General features: G+C 40.4%; 1 protein-coding gene across 1 annotated transcript in view; it reads left to right on the forward strand.

Annotated features, from left to right (window-relative positions):
* The window catches only part of SLC17A4 (solute carrier family 17 member 4), a 29,594-nt gene that overhangs the window by 1,838 nt on the left and 11,643 nt on the right, over positions 1-16,113 (forward strand). The window contains exons 2-5 of the mRNA XM_061194892.1: positions 4,745-4,871; positions 11,986-12,191; positions 15,347-15,580; positions 15,662-15,749. Of these exons, the coding sequence (XP_061050875.1) occupies positions 4,781-4,871; positions 11,986-12,191; positions 15,347-15,580; positions 15,662-15,749 (619 nt within the window). The 5' untranslated portion in view covers positions 4,745-4,780. The remainder of the gene's footprint in view (positions 1-4,744; positions 4,872-11,985; positions 12,192-15,346; positions 15,581-15,661; positions 15,750-16,113) is intronic.

The following is a 16,113-nucleotide window of genomic DNA, read 5'->3' on the forward strand; positions in this document are numbered from 1 at the left end:
GCTTCTGTAATAATAAGTACAGAGAGAGGAAATTTAATGAGAATGGAGTCCTTCAGTCACAAATGCAAGAGAAAGGGCTAAGGTAGCAGAACATTCCACTTATTGGCTCAACAAATATTTACTGAATCAATGAAGGAACAAGTGGTCAGTGAACTCTTAGGCACTGGTACACTAGAAGAGTCCTTATAGGTATAACCCTTGGGGGAAAATGTTACTCTGAAAGCTATGTCTTCAATTCTGTGACTGCTAATAACCTTGTCAATTAAACTAATTGCCCTAAGGTGTAGACAGACATGATAAGCAAATTACTTATACAGCGGGATATTCAGTCCCTTCTTGTGACAGGTTTCTTCTCAGTTAGCAGAGCCACTCTATTTTGCCAATGAACAATGATTTGGATTTCAATTCAACTTTCAGTTTGTTTCTGAATTTCAGTGTGGACCGGAGGGCTCCTTGGTCTCCAACATCTGTGCTTTTGAATGATGGAATTGGGCAACTGTTCTGTTAGTTAACCACTACCTACTGTAGTTGTGACATACACAGACATTATGCTTTTGAATGATGGAATTGGGCAACTGTTCTGTTAGTTAACCACTACCTACTGTAGTTGTGACATACACAGACATTATGCAATGTTTCCACTTATACTTAAAAACAAATCATCAAAGAATCAGATATATACTTGCTTTTATGTTAATAAAAGTAGTACTCCGTAGAGAGAAATTAGAAATTTTATTTTACCAGCAACTCCTGCCCTGCCCTCACTTCCCTTTATATCTGCTCAGCCCTGTAACTTTTCTGATCACTTTCAGAGAGTGAAAAGTCCATTGGTTATTTTCAGCCTCCAAATAATCTCATGTTATAATTAATAGCTCCAGTCTGATGAAAAGCATAAAACTCCAAATTTTATCTAAAAGTGGAGCTTCTCCCCATCTCCAGCTTGGGTCTGATTGGGGAGGGGAGTGGTGGATGATTTGGTTTGGCTTCTTATTCCCTTCTCCGTCAGCTCCTCCCCTCGCCCCTCTTGCTAGCTGAGGTGTCTGATCCTTCTAGGGCTGGCGGTTAGGGCGATATGGGTTGGTGGATAAGAGGCAGGAAGTGTGGGTTTTGACTGGGACTCTTGTGATCTGGCCTTGGGGCTCTCTGGGCTTGGGTGGATGTTCAGTGCTGATCTTTTGGAGAGTTCCCCACTGGGGACGCCCATCAGTCTCCCCCATGTCACAGGTGATGCGTGCCCACTGCTCAGCCCTTACTGTTCCCCCCTCACCTGTTGGGCATTCTGCAGTCCACCCCACCTTTTTTGGGGTATGTGGCCCCTCGAGACAGTTCTCTTGGGCAGGATTTTAAAAGGCTGTAAACTGGACCTCTCCTGAATCGTCCATATCTGGTTCAGAAGGAACCTGCAGGTCTCTGTCCAGGCATCTTTGCATCTGCTGCTGTGGGAGGTCTCATGACCTCTCGGTGTGCTGTGGGCCCTTCTCTGCTCTGCAGCCTCAGGCCAAGAGTCACAGCCCCATGGCCTTAGATTCTGAGGCCTGTGTCACTCATCAGTCCCCTTCTCTCTCTCACACATACACTCCGGCATGCACACACACAACCTGCAGGGGACATAAGTCAATCTCTGGGTGACCCCTTTGCAGGCAGCAGCTATCGTTTGACTTGAGGTGAGGGGCGGCACCCACTTCCCCTCTTTCATGAAGGCAGGGTGAATAAGAGACGGAGCATACCAGCAACTACTTCTAAAGAAACCCTCTCAGCTTCTTCATCTCAGTCAGTTTGTGCCCTTGAAGTGGGCTCAGCAGCCTCCTCCTTCTCCAGTCTTTCCCATCGTTTTGGAATGAAGGCAACATGTATTGTTTTCCTCTCAGAATAGGATATGTTCAATCAAATTGGAGTCAGAAGAGTGCCATTTGAACATCCATTTACACTTAGACACTTTACCGCACACGTACACAGGTGCACACAATTTCTGAAGGTGTCAGGATGAAAGATTCCACACATTGTGACCCCAGTTTTTGTGACAGCTTTCTGTTGTTGCGATTGTAAATGTGTTTTTTAATCACAGTAATAATTCACAAATACATTATTGCTGTAACACATTTAAACACCATAGATAGAATTAAATCCCCCCATGGCCATCCCTCCCCAAGGGAGTGGTCCTCTGCATTCCCTTATATACAGATGACCAGTGTTACCAGATTCATGCATCTTAACTTTAAAACCAGAGCTCAGGACAAGGTAGATGAGAGCTGTCACTCTCTCAGCATTGTAAATTTTCTTTTCATAATTTTCTATTCACTTATAACACATAAATTACATAATGGAATATTATGTATATGTATGTTTTACTTATTATCTTATACTTACTATTCTACAATGTACTTTTTCCACCTAATGTCTTTTGAATCTTTATATGCTTTTTAATATAGATACAATTAATTCTTTTTGACTGCTGTATAGTATTCTAAAATTTACATGTATTTTACTTAACTATTTAAATATTAATGATCATTAGTTATTCCTGATTTTTTACTTTTACAAATATTGCTACAAGGAGTGTCTTGGGACATACTCTGTGTGGCTGTGCAGACACCATGAAGCAGCAATATCAGGTGGAAGGAATGGCAGTTTGACCACCATAAATAACAGCTTATTACTCACACTTCTGCCTAAACTTGGTGATAAAAGTCTTTTAAATATTTATGAAGGTTGATGGGTAAGAGATAGTATGATATTGTTCTTTTGACATCCATGGCCTTCCTTTATAGTAAGGCAGACTGCATTTCTCACTGTTCGTTCTTCATCTGTATTTATCTATTCTTCTGATAGATACCTGCTCTTTACCCATTTTCCTATATTTTGTCTTTTTAAAATTATTTTGAAGAAGTTTAAAAAACACGTCTCCCCTGTCTGATATACTGAAATGGATTTCTCCCCTTTTGTCAATGACCTTTAATGGCAGCTATTATTATAAATAAGGCCTGTGCTTTTTGTATCCTGCAGTATACAAAAAGCAGTGTACATATACTGCAGCCTTATGATATGTCTAGGTGTAAATTTCATTTCATTTCTTTGGCTCGACACTCTTTGTGATTCTTGAATCTGAGAAAGCTTGTGTTTCATCTATTCTGAAGGAGCCCTATTCATTATTTTTAAAAGTATTGCCTGTCCTCAATTCTCTTTATTTTCTCCTCCTAGAAGTCTTATTCAACATATGTTGGATCTTTTCACTGCATTTTCCAGATCTCTTAACTTTGCTATCATACCTCATTATCTCACTCAGCCTTATTTGATATAATTTACTTAGCTCTATCTTCTATTTCACTAATTCTTTCATTAGCTATGTCTAGTCACCTAGTTTCCAATTTCAATGCCTAAATCTGTCTTTTGTATTTCAAGCAGTATCTTTCTTAAATCTGCCTGTTCTTTTTGGTATCTTCTTATGTTTTAGAGTCTATCTTTTATTTCTTCAATGATTTTAAGTGTGCTTATATAATGTTTTTATCAGTGCATTCTATTTTTTTTTTTGAAGTTCTCAGCAGTTTAATCCTGCTGTGTGTTGAGTCTAAGGATTTGCTTTGGATGATCACTTCTTTGAGTGTTTATAATTTTGGATCTTGAGGTCATATTAAGAGGAGCTTCATCTTCAGTAGTTCTGTGTGATCTCTGTTGAGCAAATCAGGCTAGGCCCAATTATTACTTTAATTTTTCAGCGGAGGAAGAGTGAGTTCTCAGATAGTGAAGACAGTGTGAATTCTAACCCCTAACTCCCCATAACATAGTTATGAATTTTTGTAATTTTCAGGAGAGGCTCAGGACAATGTAGATGAGAGTTGTCACTGTCTCACTTGTTGCAAAGGGCAGAGCCTCCAACTCAGTTTTGAACCTACTTGAGGCTTCTGGCTCTATCTTAAGATCTCTATTATAACTGCCTTCCTGGCATGAGTCTAAGGCTTTATCCTTCATCCCAATAGGGACCTGGGTCACAAGCCCCTGCATCACTGAAATTGATGCCTTGTCCCCAGGCCCAAGATCTCTGAAGAGTAAGCTCATACTGCTAACTTTTCATTACATCCATGGGGATATCTCTTACTATCTTTGGATCTATGTATTTATTATTTATTTATTTATTTTGATGTGGACCATTTTTAAAAGTTTTTGTTGAATTTGTTACAATATTGCTTCTGTTTGTTTTGGTTTTTTGGCTGCAAGGCATGTGGGATCTTAGCTCCCTGACCAGGGATCTAACCTGCACCCCCTGCACTGGAAGGGGAAGTCTTAACCAGTGGGCCACCAGGGAAGTCCCTGGATCTATGTATTTAAAAAGATGTTTGCTAGGTTTTATCTAGTATACCTAGATTGTATTTAGTAGATCTAGTTTTTCAGGTAATTTAATCCATTGGAATCTTCCAGATGAAATTTCAAAGAAGATTGTCAGGTTTTAACATCCAGTTGATATTGATATCAGTTGAGAGACATGGGAACACAGAACTGGAAAGAATATTACAATCTGTTAAGGCAATCCAGACAAGATTCCTCATTTTAGAGAAGCAGAGATGTGACATTCCCAAGACCACACATTTGGATAGTGATAGAATCTGGACAACAAATCAGGTCTCCTGAACCCTAATCTAGCACTTTTTCCACCAAATATTTCCTCCTAATTCTTAGAAGGACTGGGGCCGTGCCATGTATGATATAGGACACCTCTTTCTGTATTTGCTTTTGCATTCTTTTATTTCAGTAGGTAAACACCAGTGTCTGGGAGAAGAGAACCAAAATGTTTACTACAGTAGAAGCTGAAGCCACAGTGGGAGGTATTGTCAATGATGGTACTTTAAACACAGCTCAAGTTCAAACCTTCAAGAAAGGTAAAATCATGTACTGGGGTGTGGATAAAACCGGGATCTATATCACCTTTTGGTGATGCACAGCATCTTCTTGCTACCATCAATTGCCAAGAATTTTATATAGCTGTAAAGCCTTTTTGCTGAGAATTACTTCATTTCTTGCAAGAAACCTTGAGGGTATATAGGACAGGTAGGTATCAAGACGTTAGTTAGAGATAAAGAAAAAAATTCAGAGCAGATGCTAAGTAGAAAATATGGAAACCAATCTTGGCTTTTCTGATTCTAAGTCCAGGGAACATCCCCATTTGATCTTTCAGCTCATATCAGATCCAGACCTACCTCAAGGAGAACAGGCTTTTTCTTTATACCATACCACAGAAGTCACGTTTCCTCCTTCCTCTCAGTTATGTTACAACTTAGTGCTTTTCAATAATATGTGAGAAGGGAAACTGTTGAACACCTTATTTTACTCTAAACTCTTGATGACTTAATAACTATTTTATTCATTAATTCTCTTAAGATATAGGCTTTTCATAAGATAATGCCTTTAAAAAGTAAAACATTAACCAAGATGGAATGCTTTGCAAGACTCAACATTTTAGCCAGTATGTCTGCTGGGAAATGAACATGCCTTAAAGAAAAGAGGATTCTCCTAATCTTATCTGTCAAAGAAGAAATCAGGAGACGTGCATTCTAATACTCACCCTACAATAAACTACCATTTGGCATGGAATGAATACTGTTCCATTGCCTCAGCTTCCTCATCCATAAAATGGAAGGGTTTGTAACTCTAAGATTCCATCCATTTCTAAATATTTAGGAGCCTATTGGACTATATACCATTGGCCAAATTCTCCTATCCTAACCTAACTCTTTCTCTCTAAAAATCAGTAATACAGAGAACTTACATATAAACATTTTCCATGGCACAATATAGCATGTTGGGTAAGAGTATGGATTAAGATCCCAGACTGCCTGTGTTTGCAATCCTGATTTCGCAATTTATGAGCTGTGTGACTTTAGGCAAGTTACGTAAGCTTTCTGTGTCTCAGTTTCCTAATTTGTAAAAATGAGAACTAACAATAGTATTTATCTCATAGGATTTCCATGAGGATTAAATTAGTTATAGTATGTGAACCATTTAGAACAATGCCGGGCACATAGTAAGCACTACATAAACTTAGCTGTCATTATCACCTCTCACACAGTTTTCCCTCCTCAGCCCACTTTTCAGCAGTCATTGGAACTCTCCGTCATAATTTGTCTAAAAGTGGGACTCAATGTGGTCTTTCTAGTTTCTTCCACAGTCTTCTAGAACATCCACCCAACCATGCTGCTTAGTCCCCTGGTGACCACCCCTCGACCCCAGCCTGTTATCACAAATGGCATTATGCTAATAATATTAATCCTTTTTTGGCTAAATCTCATCCTACCTGATAAGGCAGACTCTCAACTACCTCTTAAAGTCCCACCTGGTTATTTTGTTGAGTGTCCAAGTATTTCTCATAAGTGCTTATGAATAAACCCTGCTGGCTGCTTCGTCAGTTGGTGTCCAACATCAATTTTCCTCTCATCTCTCGTTCTAGCCCATACTCACTGGGCATTGCTGGGTCCTCTGTATCACACCCTTAGGACCCTGCTGGGGCTTTCTCCCAGTACCGGACCCCCAAAGACTACTGATATCTTTACTGGGCATGACTGTGATTCTAAGGCACTCACAGAATCAAATCCAGGTGTTCCATGGCACGTGGGGAAATGCCCCCTCCCCCATTATATGTCACATCTGGCCACATGGCCACATGGCCACAGAACAGAGTTGCTTATGCTCCTGTATCCCTAGAGACCCCGGGTGAAAAAAGCTGGACCTTTAGGTTCCGCCAGAAGGTCAGTGATTTCTCTCTATCAGGCTCAGTTAAGGGTTCATGGGGCAGGGTAGGGACAGATATCATCTTGACCTTCCTATCCCTTTTCTCCCAGGGGCCCTTGAGCTTCTGCCTGGGTTCAATCAAATAAATGGAAGCCACTTTATAATTCCAGAAAAAAAGAGGTTTAATATAGGGGATGGAAATAGTCCACAGACTTTGGGAGACTGGGGAAGCAAAAGTCAAGTTAGTCACTTTCAGGAAATCCTGAAGTATAGGATGGATGGGAAACCACTAGCGATCCTGTGTAGCACATAGTAGGCAATTTTCAGGAGGATTCACGCAAGGCCCAGGCAAAAACCCCACATCTACCATCACCGATTCTCATATTTCTGCCTGTAGCGGCCTCCGCGGCACAGTGGCTTCTCACTGTGTTCAGCCTTCCAAACCCTGCCCGAATGCCCTCATTATTGGAACCCTGTTTGCGTGTAGGTTGAGGATTGTAGTTTCCAAGTATTTGTCTGTTACTGTGAAGAACTGAGAAGGGTAGAGATAGCAGTGAGAATTAATAAACAATATTGGGCACCGCTTCCTTGCTCCCTATCAAAAGCCTGCACGGAAGTAAATACACCCTGGCCTATGTTAGGAATGTCACCTAAAGATGAATCTGCAATAATATTCCTTTCTGAAACTCACAGAAACCAATAAAACAAGCACAACAGTTTGAGAAATGTTAAAACTTGGGAATTATTCCTACTACACACTACAAACTCTAAGGCTTGTTGATAGATTTAATACAATTTGGATGAATTGAGAGGATGCCAAGAGCAGACAAAACTCTCATCCTTGGAGCATGGCCCAATGTTATAGGAAGAAAGGGGAGGGCACAGGGACGCCCCAGCTCATGCTCCCCTTAAAAAGTAAAACATTAACCAAGATGGAATGCTTTGCAAGACTCAACATTTTAGCCAGTATGTCTGCTGGGAAATGAACATGCCTTAAAGAAAAGAGGATTCTCCTAATCTTATCTGTCAAAGAAGAAATCAGGAGACGTGCATTCTAATACTCACCCTACAATAAACTACCATTTGGCATGGAATGAATACTGTTCCATTGCCAGCTTAGAGCGGCAACTCCCAGCTTAGAGCGGCAGCGTCTTGAGGCTGGTGCACCACAGGCAAGGTGAGGTCTTCAGTGCTAGGATATAGTGGGTGAAGCTTCTCTGTGCCCACATCCTGATGTTTTCCTCTCGACAGCTCACCAGTCTTTCTAAACATCTGCCGCTTAGCATCTTGGGGCCAGTGCAACAGACCAGAGGAAAACATGCATGATTGCAGAAATTAACTTGGAAATTTGGGGGATGTCACTGCAGAATTAAAGTGGAAGAATAGCTAGTTTCCCTTGTATTGGTGAAAGAGTTCCAAGATGCCATCCTCCCACCAGCTGCCTCTTGCCCCCACACATACACACTGTTACCAGCACATGACAACAGGACTTCAACCAGCCAAGGTGGCCCACTGCAAGGGTTACAACACATGCGAACAAAGTCACACACGCTTGGCTTTTACAGTCCAAGACTGGGGGTGTGGGTAGGACCCACAAGGGACCTACGTAAATACTTCAGCACAGAAAAAAGGAAACAAATACATTAAATAAAAGAGAGATCATTGCATAATGAGGGTACGCCTAGCAGGCACTGTTCTAAGCACTTGGTATGGATTAATTCATTGAATCCTCACAACAGTCCTTCAAGGAAGGTACTACCAGCATCATCTCCACTTTGCAGGAGCAAGAACTCAAGCACAGAGGGACTGAATAACTCACTGAAGTCATCCAGGCACAAACAGGTGCTATCTGATTCAAACCAGAGTGGTCTGATTATTAACCATTGTATTACAGTGCTGTGCTTATTTTATCTGGGGAAATTGAAGAATATTTTCGTTTCTGATTTCTCCAAATTCTCAAGACTAATAATAATTTAAAAAGCTTAGAGTGTATGAAGTAAATCAACAGGAAAATATGAAAGATGAGAAAGAAAACTAAAGAGGAAAAAAATGTCACTTCAAAATTAAAACAGAATTAGTAGTAGCAAGGAAAGAAATTATCACTATACAAAATCAAATCAGCAACGCAGAGCTGAGGCTTGACTCAGTCATGGAAAAAGCAGAGGGGTAGTAAGGCAGTGGATCAAAAGATAATGGGTGTGAAGAAGGGAAGAAAACAAAGATTGTACAAAAATAAATACAAGTAACTTAATTAAGCATCAGTTTGCTGAGTTTACAACTCCAAGGAAAGTATGTGTAAAAACAAAGTAGACAACTCAAATGTAGAAAAAATGTGAAATCGAATCATGAAGGGAATTGAAATGGAAAAAATATATAAGAACTGATTCCTTGGTAAAGAAAATTCCATTCACAGCAATAGAACAAACAATTCACTATTCAGATTGATCAAAGAGATTAAATACAAGCAATCATGGGGAAAAGGGAGACAGAAGCATTTAAAATGTATAAGGTACTAATTATGGGGAAATAGATACAGTACATGATTTTCTATGAAACTATAAGTTTGAATTCAGAAAAATTGTCCATGTCAAAAAACCTGTGTAATAAGGTGAGAAAGTTGTCCAAAAGTTATCCCTTTTAACAAAACAAACGAATTGTGTCCTGGTAGATTCACTAGAAAAATTCTATGAGATTTTTAAGGAGCAGAAAATGCTTATGTTTCCTATGCAGGAGAAATCCAAATAATTTATGTAGATACCCACCTTAAGAAGGTGAAATATAGCTCCTCACTCCTTAAGTGTGAAATGTGCATGTGACTTCTTTCAGAGCAAAGCATGAAAAGGGCGAAAAAAAGAGTAACTTCACAGTTAAGAAACCTAGCAAATACTATCTCAAGCCAGGTGATCAAGGTTAATATCAGCAGTGATAGATCACGTTGATAGCATGTATCCTTGATATGATGTGATGAGAATGGCAGTTTACCCCTATGGTCAACCTCTCAAAAACATATTATCTCAGTCTAATCACGAGAAAAACATCAGACAAATCCCAGTCGAAGGATACACTACAAAATATGTGACTGATACTCTTCAAAATTGTCAAAGTCATCAAAAACAAGGAAAGGCTGAGAAGCTGTCACAGCAAAAGGATCCCAAGGAGATGTGATGATTAAACATACTATGGTATCCTGAATGGTATTCTGGGACAGAAAAAAATATATTAGGTGAAAAGTAAGAAGTCTGAATGAAGAATCGGCTTTAGCTAATAATAATACATTAATGTAGGTTCATTAATTGTGACAAATGTGCCATACTAATATAAGATGTTAATAATAGGGGAAACTGGGTGTGACGTATACAGGAACTCAGTAATTCTGTAAGTCTAAAACTGTTCTAAAACAAAAATGTATTAAGAAAAAAGAAAATGACTATGTACCTAAAATACTTCAGATCACAGACCGAAATGGAAAGCTTAAAACTTCCTTTCTTTACAAAGTTAGCATGGCAAAAAATCACATACACATACACACACACATTCACAAACTACAAATTAAGCTCAATTATATATGTTAATGTAAAATTCTAGCTAAAATATTAGCAAAATAAATTATGTGTTTTCATTAAAACAGCCTATTAAGAAGAGATCATTCCAAGAATATAAGGCTAGTCAAATATTATTAATAATAACTATGATGAACTTACATAAACTTATTCAAATTTCATCACAGCACCTTGAGGCTCTATTATTAACCCCATTTTACAGGCGAAATACTGAAGCCACAGAGAGTTAAGTCACTTACCCAAGAACACACAGCTGTAAAGAGAGCAGATCCAGGAGTCTGGTTCTATGATTAAAATACATTTGATCAAACTCATTACATTCCCATAAAAAAAAAAATCAAAATGGGATAGCGTAATGCCATAAAAGTACAAGAGCCACCAACACCAGCAACATACCTCATGGTGTAATGTGAGAAGTATTCCCAGTAGATTCAGATATGGCAGGAGTGCCCACTCTCTCCGTTCCTATTTACCATTGTTTAGAAACTGCCAGTGAATAAAATTACCAAAGAGAATAGAGTATGTGTTACAAATGGCAAAAAGAATCACCTATTTGTTCCATTATTTGCACATAACGTGTGTATGTGTTTAGTTTTCTTGTCTAAAGCTAAGGGGGAAAAACAAGATGAAAATGATAGGGAAAAGGACACAGTTATGGAACCAAGAAAAAGTACTTTAAAAACCTGTGTGTGACTTAACTGAAGATAATTATAAAATTCCACCCTGGGACAGAGAAAAAGACTTGAATACATGGGGAGCCATCCCTGTTCTTGGCTGAGAGAAGGCAATACTATAAATATGGCAATCCCTCTTAATTTAATCTGCCATATCAATATGATATTGATCAACATTCTAGTGTAAATTTTGTGGATGGGGAGGGGAGAGTCAACTAAATGTTCCCAGAATTAAACCAAAGGTAGGGATCTGTCAATTCCTGGAACTTAACAAGAATATTGCTACACAGGAGGGAACAGTGCTGGCCACTCCAACTATGTTTGCTCCCTTGCAGGAGCCAGGAAATGGGGCACCCACATGCCTTGAGGACAGTGACCACGCATTATACCTCTGAGATTTCTCTCCAGGCATAATCAATCAATCCTGCCAGCTGTTGTCAAACTAATCTATCGGGACTCAACCCCAGGGATAACCCCAGAGTTCCCATGGATCACTGGAAAATTTTTTGTAAGCCTAGATTATAATACCAAGATGATGTTTAAATACTTCTATAGTCTAACCTAACCTTCCTTTCAAACCTCATCTCCCAGCCCCCGAACGTATTAATCTGCCATGTTCCTGGTTACATATGGTACCAAAAGCCATCCCAGCTGCCCAAGTGGGGCACTTGGGAATCATTTCCAACAACTTCTCTCTCTTACTATCCATATCCAATCAATCACAGCTTCCAGCTAATTCTTTCTCTAAATTCACTTCTTTCCATTCCTGCTCTCATCAGCTCATCCCAGGACCCTGCCTGGAAAACTCTTTCTTAATGCTTGCTCTGGCCAGTTCCGTACATTCTTTAAGTCTCTGCTTAAGTAACGCTTCTGAGGGAATTATCCACCCCCTATACTCCCAGACACCTACAAAGTCACATCTGCTCTCTATTTCTGCTTCACAGACAGACTGCTATCTTCTCCCACTTCCAGACTTAGAAAGGGTGGGAGAAAAGCACCCTGAATGTAAGACTCTCTGTACCCTCTTTTCTTAGGCTTTTGTTCAGTCCGACATGGGCTGGCCCTTATTGTGCATCTCTGTAATTTTTCGATTTCCACCCAACAAATGAACATGAGCATTGCCTTGCCAGCTATGGTGAACAACACAGCTCCACCCAGCCCACCCAGTATCTCCACAGAGAGGCCGCCCACTGACTTCCAGGACAACTGGAATGAAACTCTGAATGAATTTAAGGCAGTGGTAAGTCTAATGAGACTCTGGATCCTTTCTTTGGCTCAAATGTTTGGACCTAAAGAGTTATGTACAGTAAGTCCCCTACATACGAGCGAGTTCTGTTCTGAGAGCTCGTTTGTAAGTCCAACAAAGCCTAGGTACCCAACTAACACAATTGGCTCTATGGTACTGTACTGTAATAGGTTTATAATACTTTTTGCACAAATAATACATAACAAACAAACAAAAAATAAAACATTTTTAATCTTACAGTACAATACCTTGAAAAGTACAGTAGCACAGTACAACAGCTGGCACACAGGGGCTGGCATCGAGTGAACAGGCAAGAAGAGTTACTGACTGGAGGAGGGAGAGGAGGTGGGAGATGGTAGAGCTGAAGAATTGTCAGCAAAAGGAGATGGAGGGCAAGCTGCAATTTCACTCACGCCTGACGTTGATGGCACAGGTTCTGGCTCCTTGCTGTATTCAATTCTACTCTCTTGAAAAAATGATCCAGGATGTCTGGGTAGTAGCTCTTTTTTTCTCATCATAGATGACATGGTAGCACCGGATTGCATTCTGAACGGCTGCTGCAACCTTCGTGTACCGTTCTATGTTTGGGTCCTGTGCCTCAAAACTAACAGTGCTTCCTCAAACAAAGAAACCCCCTTGCCATTTCCTGAATCATGAATCCCTTCGGTTCTACAGTTACTTCTTCTTCCTCTTGTCTCTCTTTGTTCTTTCTCTGGGCCTCCAATTCCACCAGGTCTTCATTAGTAAGCTCCTCGTGTTGCACAGCAAGGATTCAATGAAGCCGTCCTCTTGCAGATCTAGCTCCAGCTTCTCGCTGAGGGTCACTAAGTTGCTGAAGAAACTCCTCATCCACCTTCTCAAATCCATGAAAATCGTGAACAAACTGCAAGCAAAGGTTCTTCCAAACCCCATTCATGGTGATGGACGTAACCTCACTCCAAGCAAAGTCAATGTTTTTTTTTTTTTTTAAAGAAATTCACGTTCTTATTGATTGATTGATTGATTGCTGTGTTGGGTCTTCGTTTCTGTGCGAGGGCTTTCTCTAGTTGTGGCAAGCGGGGACCACTCTTCATCGCGTTGCGCGGGCCTCTCACTATCGCGGCCTCTCTTGTTGCGGAGCACAGGCTCCAGACGCGCAGGCTCAGTAATTGTGGCTCACAGGCCCAGTTGCTCCGTGGCATGTGGGATCTTCCCAGGTCAGGGCTCGAACCTGTGTCCCCTGCATTGGCAGGCAGATTCTCAACCACTGCGCTACCAGGGAAGCCCAAAGTCAATGTTTTTTTATGGCCTTGTAGATGTTAGAGTCCTTCCAAAATTGTTGCAAGGTTGTTCCTGATTCATCACTCACCTTTACTAACTGACGAAAAGTGTGACATAAATAATATTTCTTGAAAGTCGCTATAACTTCCTGGTCCATAGGTTGGATGGATGCGCGACGTAGTATTCAGCGGCAGATGCACTACATTGACGTTGGGATGAAAGTCGTCCATGAATGGGGTTGGCCCGGAGCATTGTCGAGCAGCAAAAGAATGTTGAATGGGACATCCTTCTCCAAGCAATATTTCTCTACCTCTGGGGTAAAGTGGTGGAAAAACCAGTCCTGGAAAATAGCCTGTGTAACCCAGGCATTGGGGTTATTCTTCCACACAACAGGAAGAGAGCCCTTGGCTATGTTTTTAAGGGCTCTTGGGTTCTCTGAATGATAAACTAAGAGAGGCTTCAGCTTCATATAGCCGGAAGCATTGCCACCAAACAACAGAGTTAACCTATCCTTTGCTGCTTTATAGCCTGGCATCAATTTTTCCTCCTTGCTGATGTAACTTTGGTCTGGCATCCTCTTCCAGTACAGTCCTGTCTCATCCACATTAAAAACCTCCTCGGGTAAATACACACCTTCATCAATAATTTCTCGAAGCATTTCAGGAAATTCCTGGGCAGTTAATGTATCTGCATTTGCTGCCTTGCCACTTACGTTTACGTTGTGAAGGTTGGCTCTAGCCTTGAACCAATGAACCCAGCCATGGCTGGCATTAAAAGATGCACCCTCCGATTCTTCATCGTGTTTCTTCTTCAAGTATTCATAAAGGCTTTTAGCTTCCTCTTGACTCAGCATTAAGCTGAATGGGACTCGATGCTGATGCTGATCTTGCATCCACACACTGAGCAGTTTCTGCATCTCCTCCATCATTTTTCTATGCTTCTTCGATATTATTGTTGACATCGTCAACACAGCAGACTTCACATGTTCCATGATCTTGTCCTTGTTCTTTAGAATCGTGCTGATGGTTGAATGATTCATGTCATAAGAACGAGTGATGCCTACCTTCTTTTCGCCTCGCTCCATTCTGTTAATTATTTTCACTTTTGTTTCCATCATCATCTCTTGGTGCTTCTTAGCAGTACCAGCTACATCACCACTGCTTTTACGCTTGCTTCCAAACATCCTGGGCTTGAAGTAAAGATACTGTACTACTGTACTCTATACGGTAAAGTACACAAAAGCACAACCAACTGTAGAGGATACACGCATGTGACAATGTACGCCAGACACGTGAACTAACTTACGTGACTGGACATGCAAATGCACCTTCGCATCTTTGAGAGTTTGCAACTTGAAGGTACGTATGTAGGGGACTTAGTGTATTGAGCATCTACTATGTTCAAGGAACTATATTACACAAGAACATAACATGCATCTGAGATTTTATCCTGACTTAGTGTCTGTAAGTGTGACTGGGGACTAAAATTAGAATGAAGGAAACAGATTTTTACCATTTAGTGGAGGTAAATTCTTCGCTTACAATGATGAAAATCACCACAAAATAAGTTTCACAGATTTATATCTACTTTCTCTTTCTTCCTTCACATATTTTTTTATTACCTTGCCTATGATTCTTTCTTCTTTATAGGTTTTCTTTCTTTACAGGCTCTATTTTAATTGGTCAGTTAATTGTGTAGCTGGGGAAACTGTGAAAGAGTATATTGGGCATATATTCAGGTTTTCTTGATAAAATTGGTAGGTTGGAGGAACTGGAGAGAAGTAAAAGGAAAGAGAACTGCCAATTATTTTCTTGTATCTCAAGTCCTCATGATAAAAATTGTCAACTCTCTAGCCAAAGATAAACAGTGAGTTTCTCTTTGTCATCTAGGCTGCTATGTATGACTGGAGTCCTGAAATCCAGGGAATCATCCTTAGCTCACTCAACTATGGCTCATTCTTGGCTCCAATCCCCAGTGGCTATCTGGCTGAAATATTTGGAACCAAGTACTTGGCTGGTGCTGGCATGTTTATTACCTCAGTCCTGACCCTCTTCACTCCACTAGCAGCTGATACTGGAGTGACTTTGCTCATTGTCCTACAGATCATCCAAGGCATTGTCCAGGTACCAAGATGTTTTCTAAGTACGAGTAGAATATAGGTTCCAAAGTGACCTCAGACAGCCAAGAATCAACTTTTTTTTCAGGTTATGTTATTAACAAGTCAGTATTCAATCTGGGCCAGATGGGCTCCACCAACGGAAAGGAGTCAACTCATCACCATTGCTGTATCAGGTAACTGATAACTTAATTGTCACCTTATACGCACTGTCCAAGAGTACTCTGCCATGGCCTATCAACAGAAGCCAAACCTTACATCCTAACTACTCTGTCTCCTTGCTCTAAAGCACTACCCTATACTATCTTTCTTGATCATAACCAAATGTTTACTGGACACCAAACATTCTTGCAAATGCTTTTAATTTCCTTTTAGTCTCAGAACAATCTTCCAACTCAGTTATATATAATTACTTCCATTTCACACATAAGGGAATTTGAGACACAAATAGACTAATAACTTGTCCAAAATCACACAGCTACTGAGGGTAGGAGCAGAATCTGAACCTAGGTAGCCTGGGTTGCAACTTAGCTTTGTGAT

This window comes from Eubalaena glacialis, chromosome 7 (assembly GCF_028564815.1).
Source record: "Eubalaena glacialis isolate mEubGla1 chromosome 7, mEubGla1.1.hap2.+ XY, whole genome shotgun sequence".
NCBI lineage: Eukaryota > Metazoa > Chordata > Mammalia > Artiodactyla > Balaenidae > Eubalaena > Eubalaena glacialis.